This window comes from Dendropsophus ebraccatus, chromosome 4 (genome assembly GCF_027789765.1).
Source record: "Dendropsophus ebraccatus isolate aDenEbr1 chromosome 4, aDenEbr1.pat, whole genome shotgun sequence".
Classification (NCBI taxonomy): Eukaryota; Metazoa; Chordata; class Amphibia; order Anura; family Hylidae; genus Dendropsophus; species Dendropsophus ebraccatus.
Genome location: NC_091457.1, coordinates 147,689,165 through 147,710,322, shown reverse-complemented (window position 1 = coordinate 147,710,322; position 21,158 = coordinate 147,689,165). Strand labels below are relative to the sequence as shown.

Here is a 21,158-nt window from a genome sequence, read left to right as displayed (position 1 = left end):
CTCCAGATTGGGTGGGTTTCAAACTCAGTTCCATTGAAGTAAATGGAGCTTAATTGCGAACCGCACCTGAACTGAAGACAAGAAAGGGGGAAAAGTGGCCATGTTTTTGTAGCGCTGGATAATCCCTTTAAGACATATAGAACCACAGGACACATTAGACAAGACCTGTCCCATTCAGATAAATGACAAAAGGCTTCTGGGCATGCTCAGTGACCTTTATATAGGTCATTCTGCAGGGGAGGGGGAGAGGGAAGCCATCATCAGAGTTGTCTGCCAGCTGACTGTTCCTCTCAGCTGTAGAAGACGCACTGATTGTCAGCTCCTTGCTGCTTACACGTATCCAGATCCTTTAAATAGCTATGGTTATAAAGACCAAAGGATTATTTTAGGTATAAATTATCAAGTCATGGTAAAAGAATCCATATGTTGGAAAAAATAATAGCTAGTGAGGGTGGTCTGGTCCGGCTACTGCAGAACGTTCATTAAAAAAAATACTCATATTTCAAAAAAGGTACTATTTATAGCAAGACCCTAACCTTACTGCGTACACACTGTACAATCACTTATTAGTCTGTTCCACTACCACATATGACTACTTCCAGCATATAACTATGCCCCAGCCCTCATTAATTTAATTGATACTTTATCATGTCTAGGAATCTCTCCTAAAAAAATGGTTTCAGAAAGTTATGGCTTTTATTTCAAAGTCTCATCTTAGTCCAATACTTATCAGCTGCTGGATGTCCTGCAGGAAGTGGTGTATTCTTTCCAGTCTGACACAGTGCTCTCTGCTGCCACCTCTGTCCATGTCAGAAACTGTCCTGAACAGTTGCAAATCCCCATAGAAAACCTCTCCTGCTCTGGACAGTTCCTGAAATGGACAGAAGTAGCAGCAAAAAGATTTATCTGAAGTATCCTGTTAACTGTTTTTATTAAATGAAAAAATACATTGCATTGATTTCTGCGCAATCCCAGCCGGAGTGTATACACTCTCGACGGGATTCCTTTTGGCCGCACAAAAAACTGACATATCAGTTTTGTGCGGCCGCTATTCATTGTATAACGGCCGCATGGGACTGACAGAGCAGACAATGTAAAGTGCATTGCATTGTCTCTTATTGGTGAATTGGAATGCGGGCACACCCAAATGTACACCCGTATGTGCCGGCCGAACTTCACTGACAACGGCCGTTCACCAACCGGACGTCATTGATCGTCCGGTGTCATAAAGTGTGTGAAAACAGCCTTAGGCCAGGTTCAGACTATGTAACTGTGCGGCTGTATTTGCGGCTGTAATTGTGCGGCGGTATTTTTGGTGGTTCATGCGTACGCCGGAAAGTATAGGATATACGGCTGCACAGTGCACACTATGTCTGAATCTACGGCCCGATCGTAAACGGACCCGTAAAAAATGAACAAGACCATTGTTTGCGGCTGGACATGCGGCCGAGGATTGACAGGCGGTCCGTAAGGAGTACTTCAAAAATAGCCGGCAATGATGCCGAATGCCGATGCCTCTAATAGTTAATATATTAAATTAATAAAACACATTTTCTTTGTAATAAAGTCCCTTTCGTTGGTCAATAATTTATTTCTAACGAATCCATCATTTTGCAATTAAATATACTGTTAAAATAAATAGATATATAAATAAATGTATATTTATATATTTATTTATTTTTTGACAGTATATTTAATTGCACAATGATGGATTCGTTAGAATTAAATTATTGACCAACGAAACTGAATTTATTTCAACAAAAATGTGTTTTATTAATTAAATATTAATTAGTACAGGAAGCTCCAGTAAGCCGTTAATTCATATTCCCGGTAATAGAGCTTTCTGTACTAATCATCACTTTACTTTAATGAAAACATCAAATGTTTCTTCTAATTATGTTATCACAATAGCATTATTAGAAGAAACATTTAGAATTATATGTGCGCTCAGCTGATTGGGTGATCGGCTCAGCGCACATATAATGAGCCGGTCCGCAGTACAGTGACTTCATTGTGCTGCCGACCAGCGAAGAGGACACATCGGGGTGAGTATAGAGCTCTCCCCACCCCCTCCCCAGCACTGCACCCCTCCCAGCAAGGAAGGGGGGTCACTTAACCCCTTCCTTGCTGGGATGGGTGCAGTCTGACATCAGTCTGGCCCCGAAGGGGTTAAGGGGGATGCAATACATCCTCCCTTAACCCCTTGGGGGCCAGACTGTAAGCAGCAATCTGTAAAGATGCTGCATACTGTAAGGAGCACAACACCGCTCACAATGATGGGTGTTGTGCTCCTGTTTGTGTGTTTTTTGTGTGTTTCTCCCTTTTTGTTTTTCAGATATCGGTATCCTGTGGATTACGTCGGATTCCGTGGACTACGTCGATGACCAGCGTTTTTTTAATGTTTTTTTTTTTTATAAAATGGTCAATGAGGGGTTGTGGGGGTGTTTTTATTTGAATAAAAAAATTTTTTAACTTGTGTCTTGTCTTTATTTCTTTACTTTATAGACTTAGTAGTGGAAGCCGTTTAATAGACGGAATCCATTACTAAGTTGGGGCCTAGTGTTAGCTGGTATAAAATGGCTAACACTAACCCCCTATTATTACCCCAGTACCCAATGCCACCAGGGGTACTGGGAAGAGCCGGGTGCCAGTGGTCCCGGAGCGTCAAAATTGTCGCTCCTGGACCGGGCGGCAGCAGGCTGGTAAGATTTAGGCTGGGGAGGGCCTAAACCAATGGCTCTTCCCACCCTGGTGTTACCAGGCTGCAGTCGTTTGGTTTTTAACCTGGCTGGTTATAAAAATAGGGGGGACCCTATGCGTTTTTTTTTTATTATTTATTATTTATTTTTTTTTAAACGCATAGGGTCCCCCCTATTTTTATAACCAGCCGGGTTAAAAACCAAACGACAGCAGCCTGGTAACACCAGGGTGGGAAGAGCCATTGGTTTAGGCCCTCCCCAGCCTAAATCTTACCAGCCTGCTGCCGCCCGGTCCAGGAGCGCCAATTTTGACGCTCCGGGACCACTGGCACCCGGCTCTTCCCAGTACCCCTGGTGGCATTGGGTACTGGGGTAATAATAGGGGGTTAGTGTTAGCCATTTTATACCGGCTAACACTAGGCCCCAACTTAGTAATGGATTCCGTCTATTAGACGGCTTCCACTACTGAGTCTATAATGTAAAGAAATAAAGACAAGACACAAGTTAAAAAAATTTTTTATTCAAATAAAAACACCCCCACACCCCTCATTGAACATTTTATTAAAAAAAAAACATTAAAAAAACGCTGGTCTTCGACGTAGTCCACGGAATCCGACGTAATCCACAGGATACCGATATCTGAAAAACAAAAAGGGAGAAACACACAAAAAACACACAAACAGGAGCACAACACCCATCATTGTGAGCGGTGTTGTGCTCCTTACAGTATGCAGCATCTTTACAGATCGCTGCTTACAGTCTGGCCCCCAAGGGGTTAAGGGAGGATGTATTGCATCCCCCTTAACCCCTTGGGGGCCAGACTGATGTCAGACTGCACCCATCCCGGCAAGGAAGGGGTTAACTGACCCCCCCTTCCTTGCTGGGAGGGGTGCAGTGCTGGGGAGGGGGTGGGGAGAGCTCTATACTCACCCCGATGTGTCCTCTTCGCTGGTCCGCAGCACAATGAAGTCACTGTGCTGCGGACCGGCTCATTATATGTGCGCTCAGCCGATCAGCCAATCAGCTGAGCGCACATATAATTCTAAATGTTTCTTCTAATAATGCTATTGTGATAACATAATTAGAAGAAACATTTGATGTTTTCATTAAAGTAAAGTGATGATTAGTACAGAATGCTCTTTTGCCGGCAATATGAATTAACGGCTTATGGAGCTTCCTGTACTAATTAATATTTAATTAATAAAACACAATTTCGTTGAAATAAATTCAGTTTCGTTGGTCAATAACTTAATTCTAACGAATCCATCATTGTGCAATTAAATATACTGTCAAAAAATAAATATATATATAAATATACATTTATTTATATATCTATTTATTTTAACAGTATATTTAATTGCAAAATGATGGATTAGTTTAAATTTAATTATTGAACAACGAAAGGGACTTTATTACAACGAAAATGTGTTTTATTATTTTAATAGATTAACCATGAGAGACATCGGCATCGGCATACTGCAGAGGATCGCAAACCCCGGTAATTGCAATTCATGTAAACTGTTTCCCTGCTTTCCCAGATGCATCCAGAGGTGTTTTCATCACTTTCTTAAGATTTTATTTGTTATTTTTAGTTGAACCAGATTTCAAAGTAAATGACCGTATGTTTTGAGCCGCATGTCTATTTTTTCCCACGGCCGTAGTTTCATCCGCACATTTACAGCCGCATAAAAAATACAGCCGCACAGTTACATAGTGTGAACCTAGCCCCCGGCTGCGTTCACACTATGTATATTTCAGTCAGTATTGCAACCAAAACCAGGAGTGGATTAAAAACACAGAAAGGATCTGTTCACACAATGGTGAGAGATGTACCGCTGCCAACAATCAGTAATTTTAGTGTCAACAAATATTATGCAATTATTCGACAAACAAGTGTTTCCTTGTTTGCTGGCCGTTTATTGAGCAATGATTGAGAACAAATAGGTTAGATAATTACATTTGTCTAAATGGTGGCAGCCAAGAGCACTGTGTCAAACTGGAAAGAATACACCAGTTCCTGCGGGACATACAGCAGCTGATAAGTACTGTTAGACACAAGATTTTTAAATGGAAGTAATTTACAAATCAATATAACTTTCCAACCCCGGTTGATTTGAAATATTTTTTTTTTCTCATGAGTACCCCTTTAATGCTACAGTCCCTATAATATAATAAAAAATTTCCATCTAACTGAATTGGAGTACTGTGACAGCCGGAAGTAATATTACACATAGTTCTCTCAACCTAGTTTTTATCTTTTTATATTGTGGCCCTCCTTTCATTCTTCTGGTCTGCCAAGCAATGCAGTCACATGGCTTGAAGGATCATTTGTGGTCTGTAGAGAAAAAAGCACTACTTGTGAGACACTGGACAATGTAAGGTCTCTCCATTGGTAGGCTTTAGCCACAGTGTATCCAGGGTCTAAGGCTTTTCTTTTCAAATAGATGAAAGACTGAAAACAAGAAGGTATGGGTTATAGGAAGAAAAATACAAGAAGAGGGAGTAAAGTGGGAGAATACATAGGTCAAAGTTTTTATCTAGCTTTCCATGCCCCCAAAAGGCAGATGTAAAATGGACACATAGGGGGACATTTATTAAGTCTGACGTTCTCAGTGCTGGGCTTACAAATGTCCCCTCAGCGCCGACATTACGGAGATTCATGTAGAGGTGCACTGCCTCTACATAAATCCTGTGTGCACCACTGTGTGCGCCGAGGAAACCTACGCCAGCTCAGGGTGAAAAAATGTTAAATGAAGCCGACCCAGAGTCTGCGCCCCCCGTTCCGTCACCTCCACACACCTCCCCGACTGGGCAAAAAATGGCCAGATGCGAATACATTTTCGCAAAATGGCTATTTGCGAATAAATTTATTCGAATCTGGCCGTTTTTCGTCAAAAAGTACACCATTTTGCCTTGATGAATGTCCCCCTTAGGGTCCATTTTCACGGGAAGATTATCTGACAGATTATCTGGCAAAGATTTGAAGCCAAAGCCAGGAACAGACTATAAACAGAGATCAGGGTATAAAGGAAAGACTGAGATTTCTCCTCTTTTCAAATCCATTCCTGGCTTTGGCTTTAAATATTTGGCATATAATCTGTCAGATAATCTTTCTGTGTAAATGGACCCTAAGGGTATGTTCACACTGAGTAAATGTGCCTCCACTCCCGCCGCTCTCTGTGCAAAGAACTGACATGTCTATTCTTTACGCAGAGAGTGGCTGGAACTGAGGCATACAAGCCCTCTCTTAGACAGGCTATGGCACACTTAGGTAGGCGGGAATCTGTGGGAGTCGCTGCCGAATTCCGCCACATTTACTCAGCGTGAACATACATTTATTTGTACACCAGTCTTAATTAGAGCCCCGCCCCTTTTGACGGCCAGATTTACGCCTCTTAGTAAAGCTGGCCGGCCCTGCACCTGGCACAGCCTTGGTGGAATAAATCTTCACCTGAAATCATAATAAATCTGGAGCTGGAGGAGGCTACACTCCCTCTCTACCTTGTCGTGCTCCCCCCATCAGGTGAGTAGGGGTTACAGCTGGCGTACGCCAAGGAGATGGCAAGGATATGCACATTCTCCCTGGCGTACACCAGGGCACATCATTGAAAAATCTCCCCCCTATTACCTGACCTCTCTGTAATTTGCTGCTTACGGCCTGTTGTCCAGTGAAATCTGTCTGTAGTTAAAGTTAGATCGGGACAAATTGTAGGAAGTGGTGGCGGGGTTTACTCTGTGCTATGTGCAGCAGAGAGAGGCTGGGCTGTACAGGGGCCTGTACGTATGGTAAGAAGGTAGCATACAAAATGTAAATAATGTCAGGGACAAACAGCTGCCATCATTCTGACAAGGTTGTGATAGTAGTTATGAGTTGGATATGTCACTTTCCCTTACTTATGCGCTACTAATCTCCCCCCCCAGGATACAAAATACTCACCCGTTGGCTATTTGGCCTTATGTGGATCCAGTGTGCTGGTGGTGTGGATCTGCTGAGGGATCCCATCTACATATTTTCTGGTCTTGACCGTTGCTTGCACCCTACTGGGAAGTGGTCCGGACAATAATTAAGAAAGTAACAAATGTTACCGTTGACCTTTCCCCTGCATTGTTCCTTCTACATCACTGTGCGATTCCCACGACAGTCTACAAGAAATCATTGCTACGGTTTCTGTTTATGGCAGCCAGAGTTTGCACTCCGCTATGTTGGAAAAAAGATACTGCACCCCCCATCTCATTGTGGGTTTCCAGGGTGAACAAATTGATGTATATGGAGGACCTGTCTTCTTCCCTCCATGATGGCATCGCCAAATTCCGAGCCACATGGTTTGCTTGGATGGAATTTAAGGACACCCCGGAATACATTGCATTGCAGACTGGGACTGTTCCTGGTTAAATATCTTGAGTCGCCCCTTCGGAAATCTGACCTCTCCTCTGATTTGAATATGCAAAACAAGAGTCCGTGGAGACTCAAAACACGGGATAGCCAGATATCTCTAGCCTGTTGCCACAGGGTGCCTCCATGATGGGGAGAGCACCACACCACCCTGATAAATAGCCCCTTAAGTCCCACACGGTTGCGAGTATTGGAACATAAATAGGGAAATACCAGGGTGGCTCTCCTCTGGTTTGGCCTATTGCCTACCACTTAATTACATCATTTGACACTTGCTCCCCTCCCCATCACTACCCGTAAACCCCCCTACCATTCCTCCCTCCCCCCCTTTTTTTCATTCCTCTCCCCCCCCCCCCCTTCTTTTCCTCTTCTGGCTTTCCTTTTTCTTAATCATGTTGATCTTATACCTTACTAGAGATGAGCGAACCAGGTTCGGGTTTGAGTCGATCCGAACCTGAACGTTCGGCATTTGATTAGTGGTGGCTGCTGAACTTGGATAAATCTGGAAAACATGGATACGGCCAATGACTATATCCATGTTTTCCACATAGCCTTAGGGCTTTATCCAAGTTCAAGGGGTTGGCCACTTCATAGTAAAATTGCTCAGTGTACAGTATTAGTAGGCGTACTCACTGTATATACTGACAGCAGCTCCCTGTGTACTCACTGTATATACTGACAGCAGCTCCCTGTGTACTCACTGTATATACAGACAGCAGCTCCCTGTGTACCGCATAGAGCTAAAATCAGATTCTCCTCCTCCAGGCTGGGCTGCTCTGTGGTGTTTTGGTCCATAAGACTGCTGACATGAAGGAGCATGTGACCAGGCCCCGCCCCCCAGTGTCCACCACTGAGCCTGTATATGTCTATGGAGGACACAGGGGGCGGGGCCTGGTCACATGCTCCTCCATGTCGGCCATTTTATGGACAGAAACAATACAGAGCAGGGCAGCCCAGCCTGGTGAAGGGGAGTCTGATATTAGCTCTATGAGGTACACAGGGAGCTGCTGTCAGTATATACATTGAGCACACTTACTAATACTTTGTACTGACCTATTTTACTATAAAGTGGACAACCCCTTTCAGCAGCCACCGCTAATCAAATGCCGAAAGTTCGGGTTCGGATGGACTCGAGCATGCTCCAGGTTCGCTCATCTCTATATCTTACTTATTCCTTTTTCTGCATATCTTCTTTCTTACTACTTTAGTCTAGATTCTCATTAGCTATTTTCTTCTTCTTTTATCTATTGCATGTTCGCCCACTCTCTGTTGGGCTACAAGGTTCCCTTTCCAGGGAACTATTTCTTTCTAAAAATCAGTGTCTGGGAGGGAGGGCCCGGCGACGACCTTCTGAACCTCTTAATTGAGTAAAAGGTTTGGTGCTGAACTTTTTTCTAGAAATTTACTAGTACTATGTTTTATTACTTGTTTATTTTCTTCATCCTGTTGTTATATGTATGTGGCAGCACAGACTGTTATTGTATAGAAGAAACAGAAGTTGTTGCTGTTCCTCCTTCCTGGATTCGAAAATAAAGAATAAAAAAAAAAAAGAGTTGGATATGTAGGGGGTATGTAGGGGTAGTGAGTTGGGCGAAGCTCGGGAAACATCTTGGAGATGGTTGTCTGAGGAGCTGACAAGAGGAGAGCCCAGGTAGCGGTCTTTAATGGATCAGAGATTACATGCAGGGTGGTATTGGGAGATCAAGTTGTGGATGGCCTTGTAGGTCACGGTTAAAGACTGAATTAGCTGGGCTGCAGGTAGCCAGGGAAGGAGTTAGCAAAACGGTGACACAGAGGAGGAAGAAGGGGATAGGTGAATAAATTGGGCAGCAGAGTTGAGGATGGATTGGAGGAGAGCAAGGGTGTTAAATGGAGGCCAGAGAGGGGGATGTTGCAGTAGTTTAAGCGGGAGTTGATGAGGGCATGTACCAGCAGTTCTGCTGAGCCAGATTGGAGGAAGAAGAGGATTCAGGGAATGTTTCTGAGGTGGAGGAGGCAGGAGGTGGTCAGGACCTGGATGTGCAGTGTGAATCAAAGATGACCCCAAGGCAGTGGACTTATGGGATAGGGGAGAGAGCACAGACATTGATTGTGAATGATAGAATAGATGGTGGGGTGGAGCGAGATGATCTACTTGAGTTCAAACATATGGATGGAGAAGAGTGGAGGCCCTAAAACAGAGCCTTGGGGGACACCAACTGTGAGAAGTCGAGATAAGGAGGTGATGTGAATGAGAAGTATGGTGGGATAGAGGATAAGTAAGTTTATAGGAGGCGGGAACGGTCAATGTATACAAATATCATAATGTGAACACAGCCTTATACGCCTGGTGCTATAGGCTAAAGTCATGGTAATATGTAATGATGTTTGGAAAATAAAGTTTCAGGGATAAATGCAAGTATTCAATGACTGACATTTCTTGCATTAAGTGTAATAGACAATGATATGAAGTCTCTGAATTCATAAAGAAGAAGGTGGAATCTCCCCAGCTCATTAACATTCTGCTAGTGTCTCAACACAACCATTGCTTGCCAAGACAACTAATAACATGATGCTAAAAACTCATGTTTTCTGTGTTTCTGCAGGTTTTTCTGGACTCATCTGCTAAAAGATGACAGCTGAAAAACAAATTACATTCATATTAGTTCTGCAAATCTTGAGCTCTGTGGAATCACAGGTCAACCCAGGTGAGTGTACCCGAGCTGGCAACACCGTCCATACTCCAGCCTATACTAATAGTGCTATTTACACAGTTTTATAGTCCCCAAACGTTTCCAACTGCTGGAGACCGCATCTTAAAATCCCACTGATACAAGTAGATGTGCACATGCCTATTCATGTGATTGCCATGTGGAAGAATAATGCAGATACTTCCTGCAGGACTTGGAAGGCATCAGCTCACGTGCCACAATTTGTCTGTAATACGACCATAGCAATTTCATTACCTATACAGACACACATGGGAAACATCTCATACCAATCCTGGTTTGCAAAAAATAATATCACACTACACAGAATAATAAATCTACTCTGATCTCTAAAATATCCCAAATCAAAGATTATTATAAAAAATTTTTTTATGAAAACCTGGTCCCTAGGAAGGGTTTGTATCCTCAGTATATGTATTCTTTTTTATAAGCCTTATTTACATATAAAGAACTTGTTTAGAAATTTCTACTTGTACCTTCGGATAGCTGCTTTTAATTCAAGATCTGTCCTGGGGTCCATTCGGCAGGTAATGCAGTTATTGTCCTAAAAAACAACTTTTTAACTTGCAGCCCCGTGCCAAACAGGAGAATCTATGCCCTAGGCCTGCGACACCTCTCGGTCCCTCCTCCCCACCCCCCTCATCATTAGGAATGCCCCTGGGCAGGATTTTTCCTAATCATCACTTGTCTGAACACTGCACATGTGCTGGATCGTTAAGGCCCATGTGCAGTGTTCAGACAGGTGATGATTAGGAGAAATCCTGCCTGGGGAATTCCTAATAATGAGGAGGGTGGGAAGGAGGGACTGAGGGGCAACGCAGGCCTAGGGCACAGACACTGTAGGCCACACCAATTTGACACAGGGGTGCAAGTTTAAAAGTTGTTCTTTAGGACAATTACTGCATCCCCTGCTGAATGGACCCCAAGACAGATCTTGGATTAAAAGCAGCTATCTGACAGGACAAGCGGTTTGGGGGGTCAGATTGTGGGTACAGAGTCACTTTAATTTTGGTAGCCAGGTAATAAATAGATGGCTCATCAATGGGGATCCTCAGAGGGGGGACTTTGTTAATATGAAATTCCTAAACTGCAAAAGGGTATCATCAGTAAGCGTGCAAAAATGTGTCTGTATTTCCAGCTGTCTGCCGATACCCATTGGGTATGACGGGAAGACAAATTCCAGATGAAGACATCACTGCATCCAGTCAGTGGTCAGAATCCACTGCAGCCAAGTATGGGAGGTAACTACATTATAGAAGTCACAAGTCAACATTTGTCTGTCTGACCAGGGTTACATTTGTGTAGTGTACATTTAATTTTTGCACATTTAAATATATAATAGAAATGTGCACAGATGTAAGTGCATTGGAGTGTCCAAAAAGACACAATTTAAACTTTGAAAAATACTACATGTGTGCAGAATGCTCTGGATTTGATTACCGGTGACTGAAGTCCTGGAAAACATGGATACAGCCTATGGACTATGGCTGTATCCACATTTCCAGGCAGCCTTAGGGCTGCATACAACATTTTAAGCCACTGTTAATCAAATAATTATAATATTATTTTTTTGGAGTAGCGCCAACAGATTCCGCAGGGCTTTTTAAAAAATATATAAGTACAATACAGGTAATAATACAATATACAATAAATAAATTAAAATAAAAATGATACAAACAGAGACCTGCTCACAAGAGCTTACAGACTAGGATGACTGGGAGTGGCACAAGAGGCAGTAAGTGCTTTATTTTGCCAATGTTCCAGTCATTATACATAGTCGCAAAGTGCCTATAGATGATTGGGCGAGCCAGTCAAACGCCATTGTCTCGGTTCAGGTAGAAAGTACATGGCACCAAGGAGGATATAGAGTAGATGGAGAAGGGATAGCAGAAAGGAAGGTGAGATATTAGAATGTTAGATGATAATGTTATAAGCATGGCTGAAGAGTCTTCAGGATACGTTTGAAACTGTGTGAGTTGAAGATAAGTCTGAGGTCTTTTGGTAGGGCGTTCCAGAGAACTGGTGCAGCACGAGAGAAGTCTTGGAGGCGGGAGTATGAGGTTCTGATTATAAAAGATGTTGGTATAAGGTCATTAGCGGAACGCAGAGCACAGGAAGGATGGTAGGTGGAGATGAGGGAGGAGATGTATAGAGGGGCAGTGTTGTGGAGAGCTTTATGGGTGAGGAGTCAGTGTAACGGCTGGACAGGAAGATGAGTCTGGCTGCTGCATTTAGGATAGACTGGAGAGGGGAGAGCTTGGAGAAAGGAAGAGTTACAGTAGGGAGTTACAGTAGTCAAGACGAGAATGGATCAGGACGAAGGTCAGAGTCTGAGCTGTCTGAGAGTCTGAGCTGTGTCAGTGTGTCAGAGAAATAGGTGGATTCTGGATATGTTTTTGAGATGTAGATGACAGGAGCGTGTAAGAGCTTGAATATAGGGAGTAAGGGAATACAAGAAGTTTGGTTTTAGAGAGATTATGTTTGAGAAAGAGAGAGTTCATAGTGTTAGAGACACCGGATAGACAGTCACTAGTGTTTTGTAGGAATGCAGGGGTGATGTCATGGGAAGAGGTATATAGCTGGGTGTGATCGGCGTAGAGATGATATTGAAGGCCAAACCTGCTGATGGTCTGCCCGATGGGGGCTGTGTATAGGGAGAAGAGGAGGGGACCCAGGACACCTACAGAAAGAGGTAAGGGAGAAGAAGTAGATCGAGAGAAGGATACACTGAAGGAGCATACAGAGAGTTAGGAAGAAAAACAAGGGAGAACAGAGTCCTTAAGATCAAGAGAGTTGAGCATGGAGGAGGAGCTGGTGGTCCAAGGCAGATTAGATACAGGACGATAGTTGGATGCACAGGATGGGTCTAGAGAAGGTTTGTCAGTAGTGGGGTTATAATAGAGTGAATGAGGAGGGAAAGATACCAGAGGAGAGGGAAAAGTTGAATATTTTAGTGAGATGAGTTGTGACAGCAGGAGAGAGGGACTGGAAGAGGTGTGAGGGAATAGGGTCACTAGGGCAGGTAGTGGGACGAGAGGAGGAGGAGAGGAGCTTGGGGACGTCTTCCTCTGTCACTGGATCAAAAGCAGAGAGTGAAGAGAAGGTGGGACAGGAAATGGGATCTAGGGGGCTTTGGGGCTGGGAGGTGATGTCAGAACGGATAGTGTCAATTTTGGATTTGAAGTAGGTAATAATCGGTAATAGAATAGGTAATAATAGGTGATAAATAAATAATAATGAGGATGATAATAATATTACTCATTATTTTCTCTCAGGCTGGATTTAGAAGAAGGAGATGGAGCTTGGTGTCCTGAGATGCCAGTAGACCCAGAAGAACTGACTGAGTTTCTTCAGATTGATCTGCGAGTCCTCCACTTCATAACATTGGTAGGCACTCAAGGTAGACACGCCGGAGGACACGGGAATGAGTTTGCCCAGATGTTTAAAATAAACTACAGTCGAGATGGCACACGTTGGATCTCCTGGCGAAATCGTCATGGAAGCCAGGTATGAGTATAATATATAAACATTAGCAAGAAAATGAAAAATTATGCTAAGGCTGCACTTTTTGAAAACTATATCATTGCATTATTTTTGAATATCAATTATGAACAAAGATTGTGACCTATACAGGAATAGATCTAGGATGGTGGAGGCCCCTGGAGAAAAGTAAACCAGTGGGAGCCTCTTCCTGTTCTCTATGTAAAGGGGTGTGCATAAAGGGATAGTGCAGTATGATAAATACAATCCCAAAATGAAATTTAAAAAAGTATTGCAGTCGTGCTGGTTAAGTTGCTTCCTGCAGAAATAACCCCATTTGGTATCAGTCCTCTACTTAAATAGAAAAACTTCTTTAAGATTGCATAACTCTCTATGGGTTTAGGCTGGCATAAAAAGGTATACTCACTTACCCTGATCCCTCACTGAGTCTGTCCAGAAGGTGCCAGCTCCACACTTAGCAGCTTTCTTCTCTACACACAGGAAATGCCTGTTAAACCAATCACATGTGGTAACCCAACTTTAACAGGTCATTGTAACAAGACTCTAGGGTTATGAGGGGAACTTCAAATAATGGTGCGCTGATCAGCTTTATTTCATTACAGGACCTTGCATTGTTGCCACAGTGCTTCTATAGTGACTAAAGGCTCAGTGTCTCCCCAGGCATTGCCATTCTCATTAATAAACCTTCATACTCCACAGATTATTGTTGCTACATGACAAACCCTTCTGATATAAATGCTATTCTTTCAGGTCCTAGAAGGAAATGTCAACCCTTATGACATAGTGTTAAAGGACCTGGAGCCTCCTATAATTGCCAGGTTTTTGCGTTTCATACCGGTGACTGACCATTCTATGAATGTGTGCTTACGGGTGGAGCTCTACGGCTGTGCTTGGCTAGGTAAGAGTTTACGGCATTAATCTTCACTAACGTTGAGTGGACTTGCTGAACTGCTTAGGTTCGGCAATGTTGTCTGAACCCGAACGCTCTATATTTGAGAAGTTGGGTGCTGCCCTAGGGCTGCCAGGAAAACATTGATATAGCCTATGGCTTTATCCATACTTTCCAAGACTTCTTAGAGTGGCATATAACTTCTCCAGCCCCCCAAAGTGTAATGGCGAGCATTTGGAGTCGGAGAATGTTGCCAAACCCGAACAGGGTTATTTTTTATATCACGGCACAACGGATCACCCCCACCACAGCCATTCCACCGCTCAATCAGTCCTCACTGATCTTTTACCCATCTTAAAAATACTTCCACTCAGTCAATCACTCGCTGAGGTGTGTCACTGCTGCGCTGGCATTTTATGCAAGTGCAGATGGGACCAGGAATAGAGATCAGCGGGGACTTGATACACAAAGCAATGGAAGTAGGGGGGTATGGGTTTTGACTGATCAAAACTTTTGACATGACGCTGAGACATGTTTCAGAAGTATCTAATGCAGAGATAGAGATCTCAGTGGAGTGAAGCACATAACTGTACGCATCTCCCAACTTCTTTTAGAAATCAATGGGGGCCTGAACACTCAGACCGTGACTGATTAAAATATTCAACATGTCCCTGTAACATCTCAAAGTTTTTTTCCCCCCCTAATAATTAGGACTCTTTAAAAATACTCTGGGTACTTCATATGCAGGCAGAATGTAGCAGGGTAGAACTCTTTTTTTTTTTTTTTTTAACCTTCAAAATAATTTAGTTTTATTGTATTTTCTTTAATTTGGGGAAGGTGATAGGTAGGGTATAGAGGTGTATATTTCTGTAATTATCCCTTTCAGCCACTACTTAGATGGACAGGCAGAAAATAAGTAATTTCCCTGCTCTCTACACACAGTTTTGCATGTTTTTTTAATCTAAGACGCAGTACTGGCATAGCCAGCCTGCCAAAACAGTGTTATATTTCTGCTCATTAAATGCAGAATGCCATGTCTTTTCCATCTCAAACAAAGGCTGAATGTAGTGATCCTTGAAATTAAATAATACGGGTAATTTTACTGCTTTATAAACACAGGTTCCAGCTTTTTTCATAGAAGACTTGTACAAGATGCACTTACACCATTATGGTGCCGTTTTTGATGCTGTTTTTGGGCCACAGCCAGTAGTTTAAATCTAGTTTATGTAATGTAATGCTATGGACCGTCACTGCTCCATGCACTGCACTCTTCTTCATCTTAGACATGGGCCGGGATTATCTGCTAAATTAATTTAGAAAAACAATATAATACCTGACCCAGTTCTCTTGGCAATGGGCACAGGTGGTTAGTGTTATAGATGCCATAATAAAATTATTTGAGTATTTGAGTAGTGGATATATCAGTGTGAACGAAGAACAGGAATGGCTGTATGTTCCTGTCATTTAGAAAAAACTTTGGCTTGTCAAAAGGTTTGATAGGTGAGGGATGCAGTGCTGAGACCCCCACTGATCATTCGAACAAAGGGTAATGTGTGGTGATGTACTTTACTGGAAGGCCCCATAGACTTAGGGCCCTATTCCATGGAACGATTATTGTTTGCATATTTGCATAATCGTTAACGATAAACGATCTCAAACGACCGCTATTGTAAACAACCTGAAATCATTCACCCATTTACACGGAACGATGATCGTTACTTATGATCGTTCTTGGAGTCGTCTTGTTGTCGCTATTGCGTTCCTCGCTACTGCGAACGACCGACCGACGTCTTATTCCATGCGAACGATTTGCGAATGAGCAAAGATTAAAATAGGTCCAGGTCTCATTAAGTGATCAACAATTTCTTGTTCGTCGTTTAATCATTAACTGCTATTCAACCGAACGATTATTGCTTTGTTCTGAACGATTTAATCATTATCCGAACAATAATCGTGCCGTGGAATAGGGCCCTTATTATAGGGTCTGTCCAGTGAAGCAAGAGAGATCGTTGAGAGCCAGGGAGTAAGGGCCCCATTCCACCAGACGATTATCGTTAAATCGTTCGAATCTAAACGATAATCGTTCGGTTGAAATGTAGTTAACGATTAACGACCAGACAGATTCAATGACCAGACAGATCAATACTTTTGCAAAAGAAGAGCCTATGGAGCCTCATCGAAGAGTTAGTTTTTATCTACATTAATTTTAAAATAAATCCCATTTTATTTTATACAACTTTATATATCACTAAGCTTAAAGAAATTATTATTAATTTTTTGTGTTATTAACTTTCTCTTTAGATGGATTGGTGTCTTATAATTCTCCATCTGGCCAACAATTCCTTTTACCCGATGGACAGATTGTTAACCTCAATGATACCATTTATGACGGGGCAGTTGGCTACAGGTGAGTTTTATTTTTGACTGCCTGATATGATATAGATCCCTCTTATGTCATTAAAGTGTACCTATCGTTTCCCAAAACTTTTTACATGTCATAGAGACATGTCAAAAGTTTTGATTGGTGCGGGTCTGAGTGTTCACACCGGTACCGACCAGGAGATAGAGCCCGGAGAAGACAGTACTAAGCGCGGTACTCTCTCAGCTGTGTCACTTGGTCAGTCAGACTTATAATGGAGCTGTATGGAGCCCGACTGATCAGTCTGACTGATCACCGGACACAAAGGCGGGAGAGGACCGCGCTTAGCGTGTTCTTCTCCTGGCTCTATCTCCTGATTGGTACGGGTGTGAACACCCGGACCGATCAAAACTTTTGACACCTGTTGAGACAAACTCCACAAGACTTCTGAAGGCGTCCTGTGATATCTGGCACCAAAATCCTGTAAGATGTGACGTGCGGCCTCCATGGATTGGACTTTTTTATCCATAGATGATTGACATCTGGTAATTTGGTCAGCATCTTAATGTCTTTGTCTTGTTCCTCTTTCCTGAACAATATCTGCAGTGTAGTTGGGTCCTGAATTCCGTGATTCAGCCTAGGTAATAGGTAATAGGCTGTATCCCAGAATTCCAGGCAGGACCCGGGCTGTCTCCTCCTTTCCCACGGACCGTGAAGGCATCAGGAATCAAATGTGGAAGGTTAGGCAAGGTTCGAGTTCGATAGAACCTAAGATTTTCCGCTGTTCGATCATCTCTAGTTCTGACTATTTTCTTTCATAGTCAACAGTAACTTTCTCAGGAGTTTGTGTTGTCACAGCTCTTCAGTGGGGGTCAGACCTGACAGACTAGCCTTTGCTCCTCTCTCTCATCAGCGAGCCTTTGGGAACCCAGGATTTTTATTCATTGGTTAACCAGTGCATAGAGGAACCACCCTAAAAGACCTGCCATTTTAAGGGTACACTTTTTAGCGACCACACTTCGGCCCTAGTCAAAGTAACTAAGATCCTTCTGCTTCCAACATATCAACTTCAAGAACGAAATGTTTTTGCCTAAAGGTGGCCAGACACCTACAATAAATGTCGGCCGAAGGATCATTTGTCCAAGAGTTATCTCTCCCGTCCTCTGTTTCTGTGTTCCCTAAAGGCCCTATTCCACGGAACGATTATCGTTCACAAACTTGCTCCAATGACCGCTCGTTAACGATAATCGCTTCGTGGAATTGGTGTAAACGAGGGAACGTCAAAGGCGAAATCCTTATATTGTCGTTTAAAATTGTTTTTCAGCATGTTGAAAAAAATTGTTGATCTTTGAGAGATAATTTGCTAATCGGTTCGTAAAATTAGAAACATACCTACTTTTTTTTTTCGGCGTATGGTTATGATCACCCTGGCGAACGTTTTAAACGACCATGCAACGACCGCAAAATAATCGTTACACAACATATATTGTTCACGGTATGTGTTATCGTTCGCAAAAAAAAAACGTTTAGTGATCATTAACGAGCGGTCGTTGGAGAGAGTTTATGAACGGTAATCATTCCGTGTAATAGGGCCTTAAGGGGAGGGTTAAGATAGCTCTGATGGCAGCTTATCTCTTCAAAAACTAAGGGGTCAGGCAGAGAAATTCCATCACGCCCAAATCCTATTCCTACTGACATCAACTGTTGGAGGAGTCTCCAGAGACCCCACAAACTTTATACTGATCGGAGCAGCAGGTTCAGCCGACATTAGAATAACTTGTATGGGGAACTTAAAAAGGCACTGCCGTGAATTAGTTTTTTAGGAAATCAACAGTTTGTGTGATCACAATCAAAACTGTGATCCATGCTCCCTCCGTGCTGATATTTGGTCTTTTCTCTGTTCAAAAAAAGAGAAAAAATTGCTTATATTTAGAAAGACCCCTGTTCGTCGTGCAGGCTCTACATCAACTGAGGGCAATTCATTTTGCTAATTCTATTATCAGCTCTGCAGCTTACCAGGAGAAAATGCTGTTTGTTTTGTAACAATTCAGTCAGTATAATGTCACTGTGTGGTTACAGAGGTTTTGGTGCTGTGTGACAGGAGAGCTGACCATAAAATGCGAGCACCCTCAGGATTTTCTGCTACTAAATGTGAACTCAAAGCAGCTGTACAGATGCACAGTGAAGACTTGTACCGCTCTGTGCGAGCTCAGGAATGGCTGTCAATCAATATCAAGGACTTCCTGTGTTTGGTCTCTTATTTTATTAGGGAAAAGACCAAATATCAGCACGGAGGGAGCATGGACCACATTTTCATAAAAAGGGAGACACCTAGTGGCCAGTGTATAACAAATATAATAGATTTAAACATTGCTTGCGATCACAACCCCTATTGATTTCTTTAAAAAATATATCCCACCCATTGACAGGCACCATTGTCACAATCTAATCAATGTTATTCTCTTCATCTATTAGTTTTACTTTTATACCTGATTAATGTACGTCCCATTGGACGCCATGTCACACAGATACAAAACTAGAGGACAATACCTGTGCAATGTGCAGAAACACCATACGATGTTAGACTGAGCCATGTGCTCAGGTCTTACAACACATATGGAACGACAGCCATCAGACCGGAAGAAATTAATCTTTTCCATATAAACATAACAGACAGCGATGTTACATATACCAACAAAAACAAATTTCAGTGTGAAATCATCCATCATACAACAACAAAGGAAAAGAAAACACAAAAATTAGAAGCAGATGACCAGATTCTTTTTGTAAGGATATAACCAGAGGCTATGTGTAGCCGCAATGAAAAGTAACGTACCCCTTCGTACATTTCCAGTGCTAATTAGCAGGTTTTCTGCCACATCAAGGTCCGACTTTGGCCAAAAGTTGCAGTTTTGAGTGGCCTTTACCTTCACAGTTTGCTATTCCATACTTTAAGCAATTTTATTTTCTTTGTAATAATAACTTAGATGAATTACATCAGAGAATACAAGATTTGTTTTCTGGTTAATATGCAACCTGGAAAATCTATTCTTAAGTTGTTTTGCGCAGATGTATCTGGCATTTTACCCATTAACTATTTATTTTCCTATCCATTTCAGCATGACGGAAGGGCTCGGCCAGCTGACTGACGGGGTATCGGGGCTGGATGACTTCACTCTGACACATGAGTACCACATGTGGCCTGGATATGATTATGTTGGTTGGAGCAATGAAAGCTTCCCTAATGGATATGTGGAAATCATGTTTGAATTTGACCGAATAAGAAATTTCACAACAATGAAGGTTTTTTTTTAAGCCTATAAACATTTTTATTTTAATATTATTATTACTAGTTATTATTTATTAGTGAAATTTAGATATTGTTGTTGTAAAATAATATAAAGATGGCCAGAAGGAGGAGGTGGAGCGGCGGAGAGCAGAACAGATAGGCCCTTCTCTGTGCTGCAGATAATCCCTTTGAAGACTGTCCATCTTTATCTGCTTCCTGCATCACTAACTTTATGCCATATAATCACTTACAATTGCTTCTGCCGTCCTGTCCTGCAGTGATTGTATAGGGAACCCCACCCCCCCTTGCTGTGCCAGAACAATGATCTCATCCATAATATGGCATGACCACACTCCTCCTTCTAGGAGATAGGTAGACGGCACTGTGAGTTGGTGGTGCACAAGGTTGGCCAGTCCAGTAGTATGTGTAGAAGGAAGCTCGGCCCTTTATATTGCACTATATAAATAAACTCGAATTTATCTGGTGAGTGCTGGGCTTCCTTCTCCACACGCTCCACCTTCGGCATCCTTCATAGGCATATACAGGACACTGAGGGGGAAGTGGTATGGTCATATGTGCATCTCTACGCCTGGGTATATTATATGTCCTAAAGTTACAGATGCAGGAAGCACTGCACGTACAGGATCTGATCAGATCTGCAGCAGATTTGATGGCACAGATTTGAATCTGCAGCAGATTTGATGGCCCAGAATTCATTTGCATCAAATCTGCTACAGATCCTGTACGTGTGAGCGCACCCTAAAGGGGAACTCTGGACAAAATAAAAAATTGGCTGCAGGACCCAGCCTTCTGGGCTACACTTTCTCCCTCATTCTAGTTTTGTCACAACTCAGCAGCCATTCAGTGACTGCATTGGTGTCCCGCCCAATTGATGTCACTGACTGGTTGAGCAGGCATTCTTAAGCTCAGGTTGTGACGTTACAGAATCAGGAGGTCCAGGAGCCCAGCAGGGGTCCATGAGTGGTAAGGCAGCACTTCGGGGGCACAGGGATAGATAAGTAGAGCTTCTTTGTTCCCGCACACCTTCTCCTTTAAGCCATGTACCTTTTGCCAAGACTACACCCTTTTGCCCAACAATTGAGAACAATGTCTACAATTCATAATAAATGAGCTCTACGTCATGTAAATAAGTTTTTTGGCCTAATTACGTTACAATTCTGGTAAATTTCCATTAGTAAATTTGCCCCAATTGCTGTTAACATAAGTGTCATACATGAAAACATTAGGGCTAAATCTTGCATGGATTTGCAGGTCAGCCCCATATTTTTGCCATGGAAAAATAAGTTACATGTACAGATG

At 42.6% G+C, this 21,158-nt stretch overlaps 1 protein-coding gene across 3 annotated transcripts in view; it reads left to right on the top strand.

The window, feature by feature from the left end:
* DDR2 (discoidin domain receptor tyrosine kinase 2) overlaps positions 1-21,158 on the top strand; it is a 141,537-nt gene that overhangs the window by 87,896 nt on the left and 32,483 nt on the right. For all 3 annotated transcript variants that reach the window (XM_069967409.1, XM_069967410.1, XM_069967408.1), the window contains 6 exons: positions 9,678-9,779; positions 10,939-11,041; positions 13,076-13,307; positions 14,052-14,199; positions 16,492-16,597; positions 19,669-19,852. In XM_069967409.1, coding sequence (XP_069823510.1) covers positions 9,704-9,779; positions 10,939-11,041; positions 13,076-13,307; positions 14,052-14,199; positions 16,492-16,597; positions 19,669-19,852 — 849 coding nt within the window. In that variant the 5' untranslated portion in view covers positions 9,678-9,703. The remainder of the gene's footprint in view (positions 1-9,677; positions 9,780-10,938; positions 11,042-13,075; positions 13,308-14,051; positions 14,200-16,491; positions 16,598-19,668; positions 19,853-21,158) is intronic.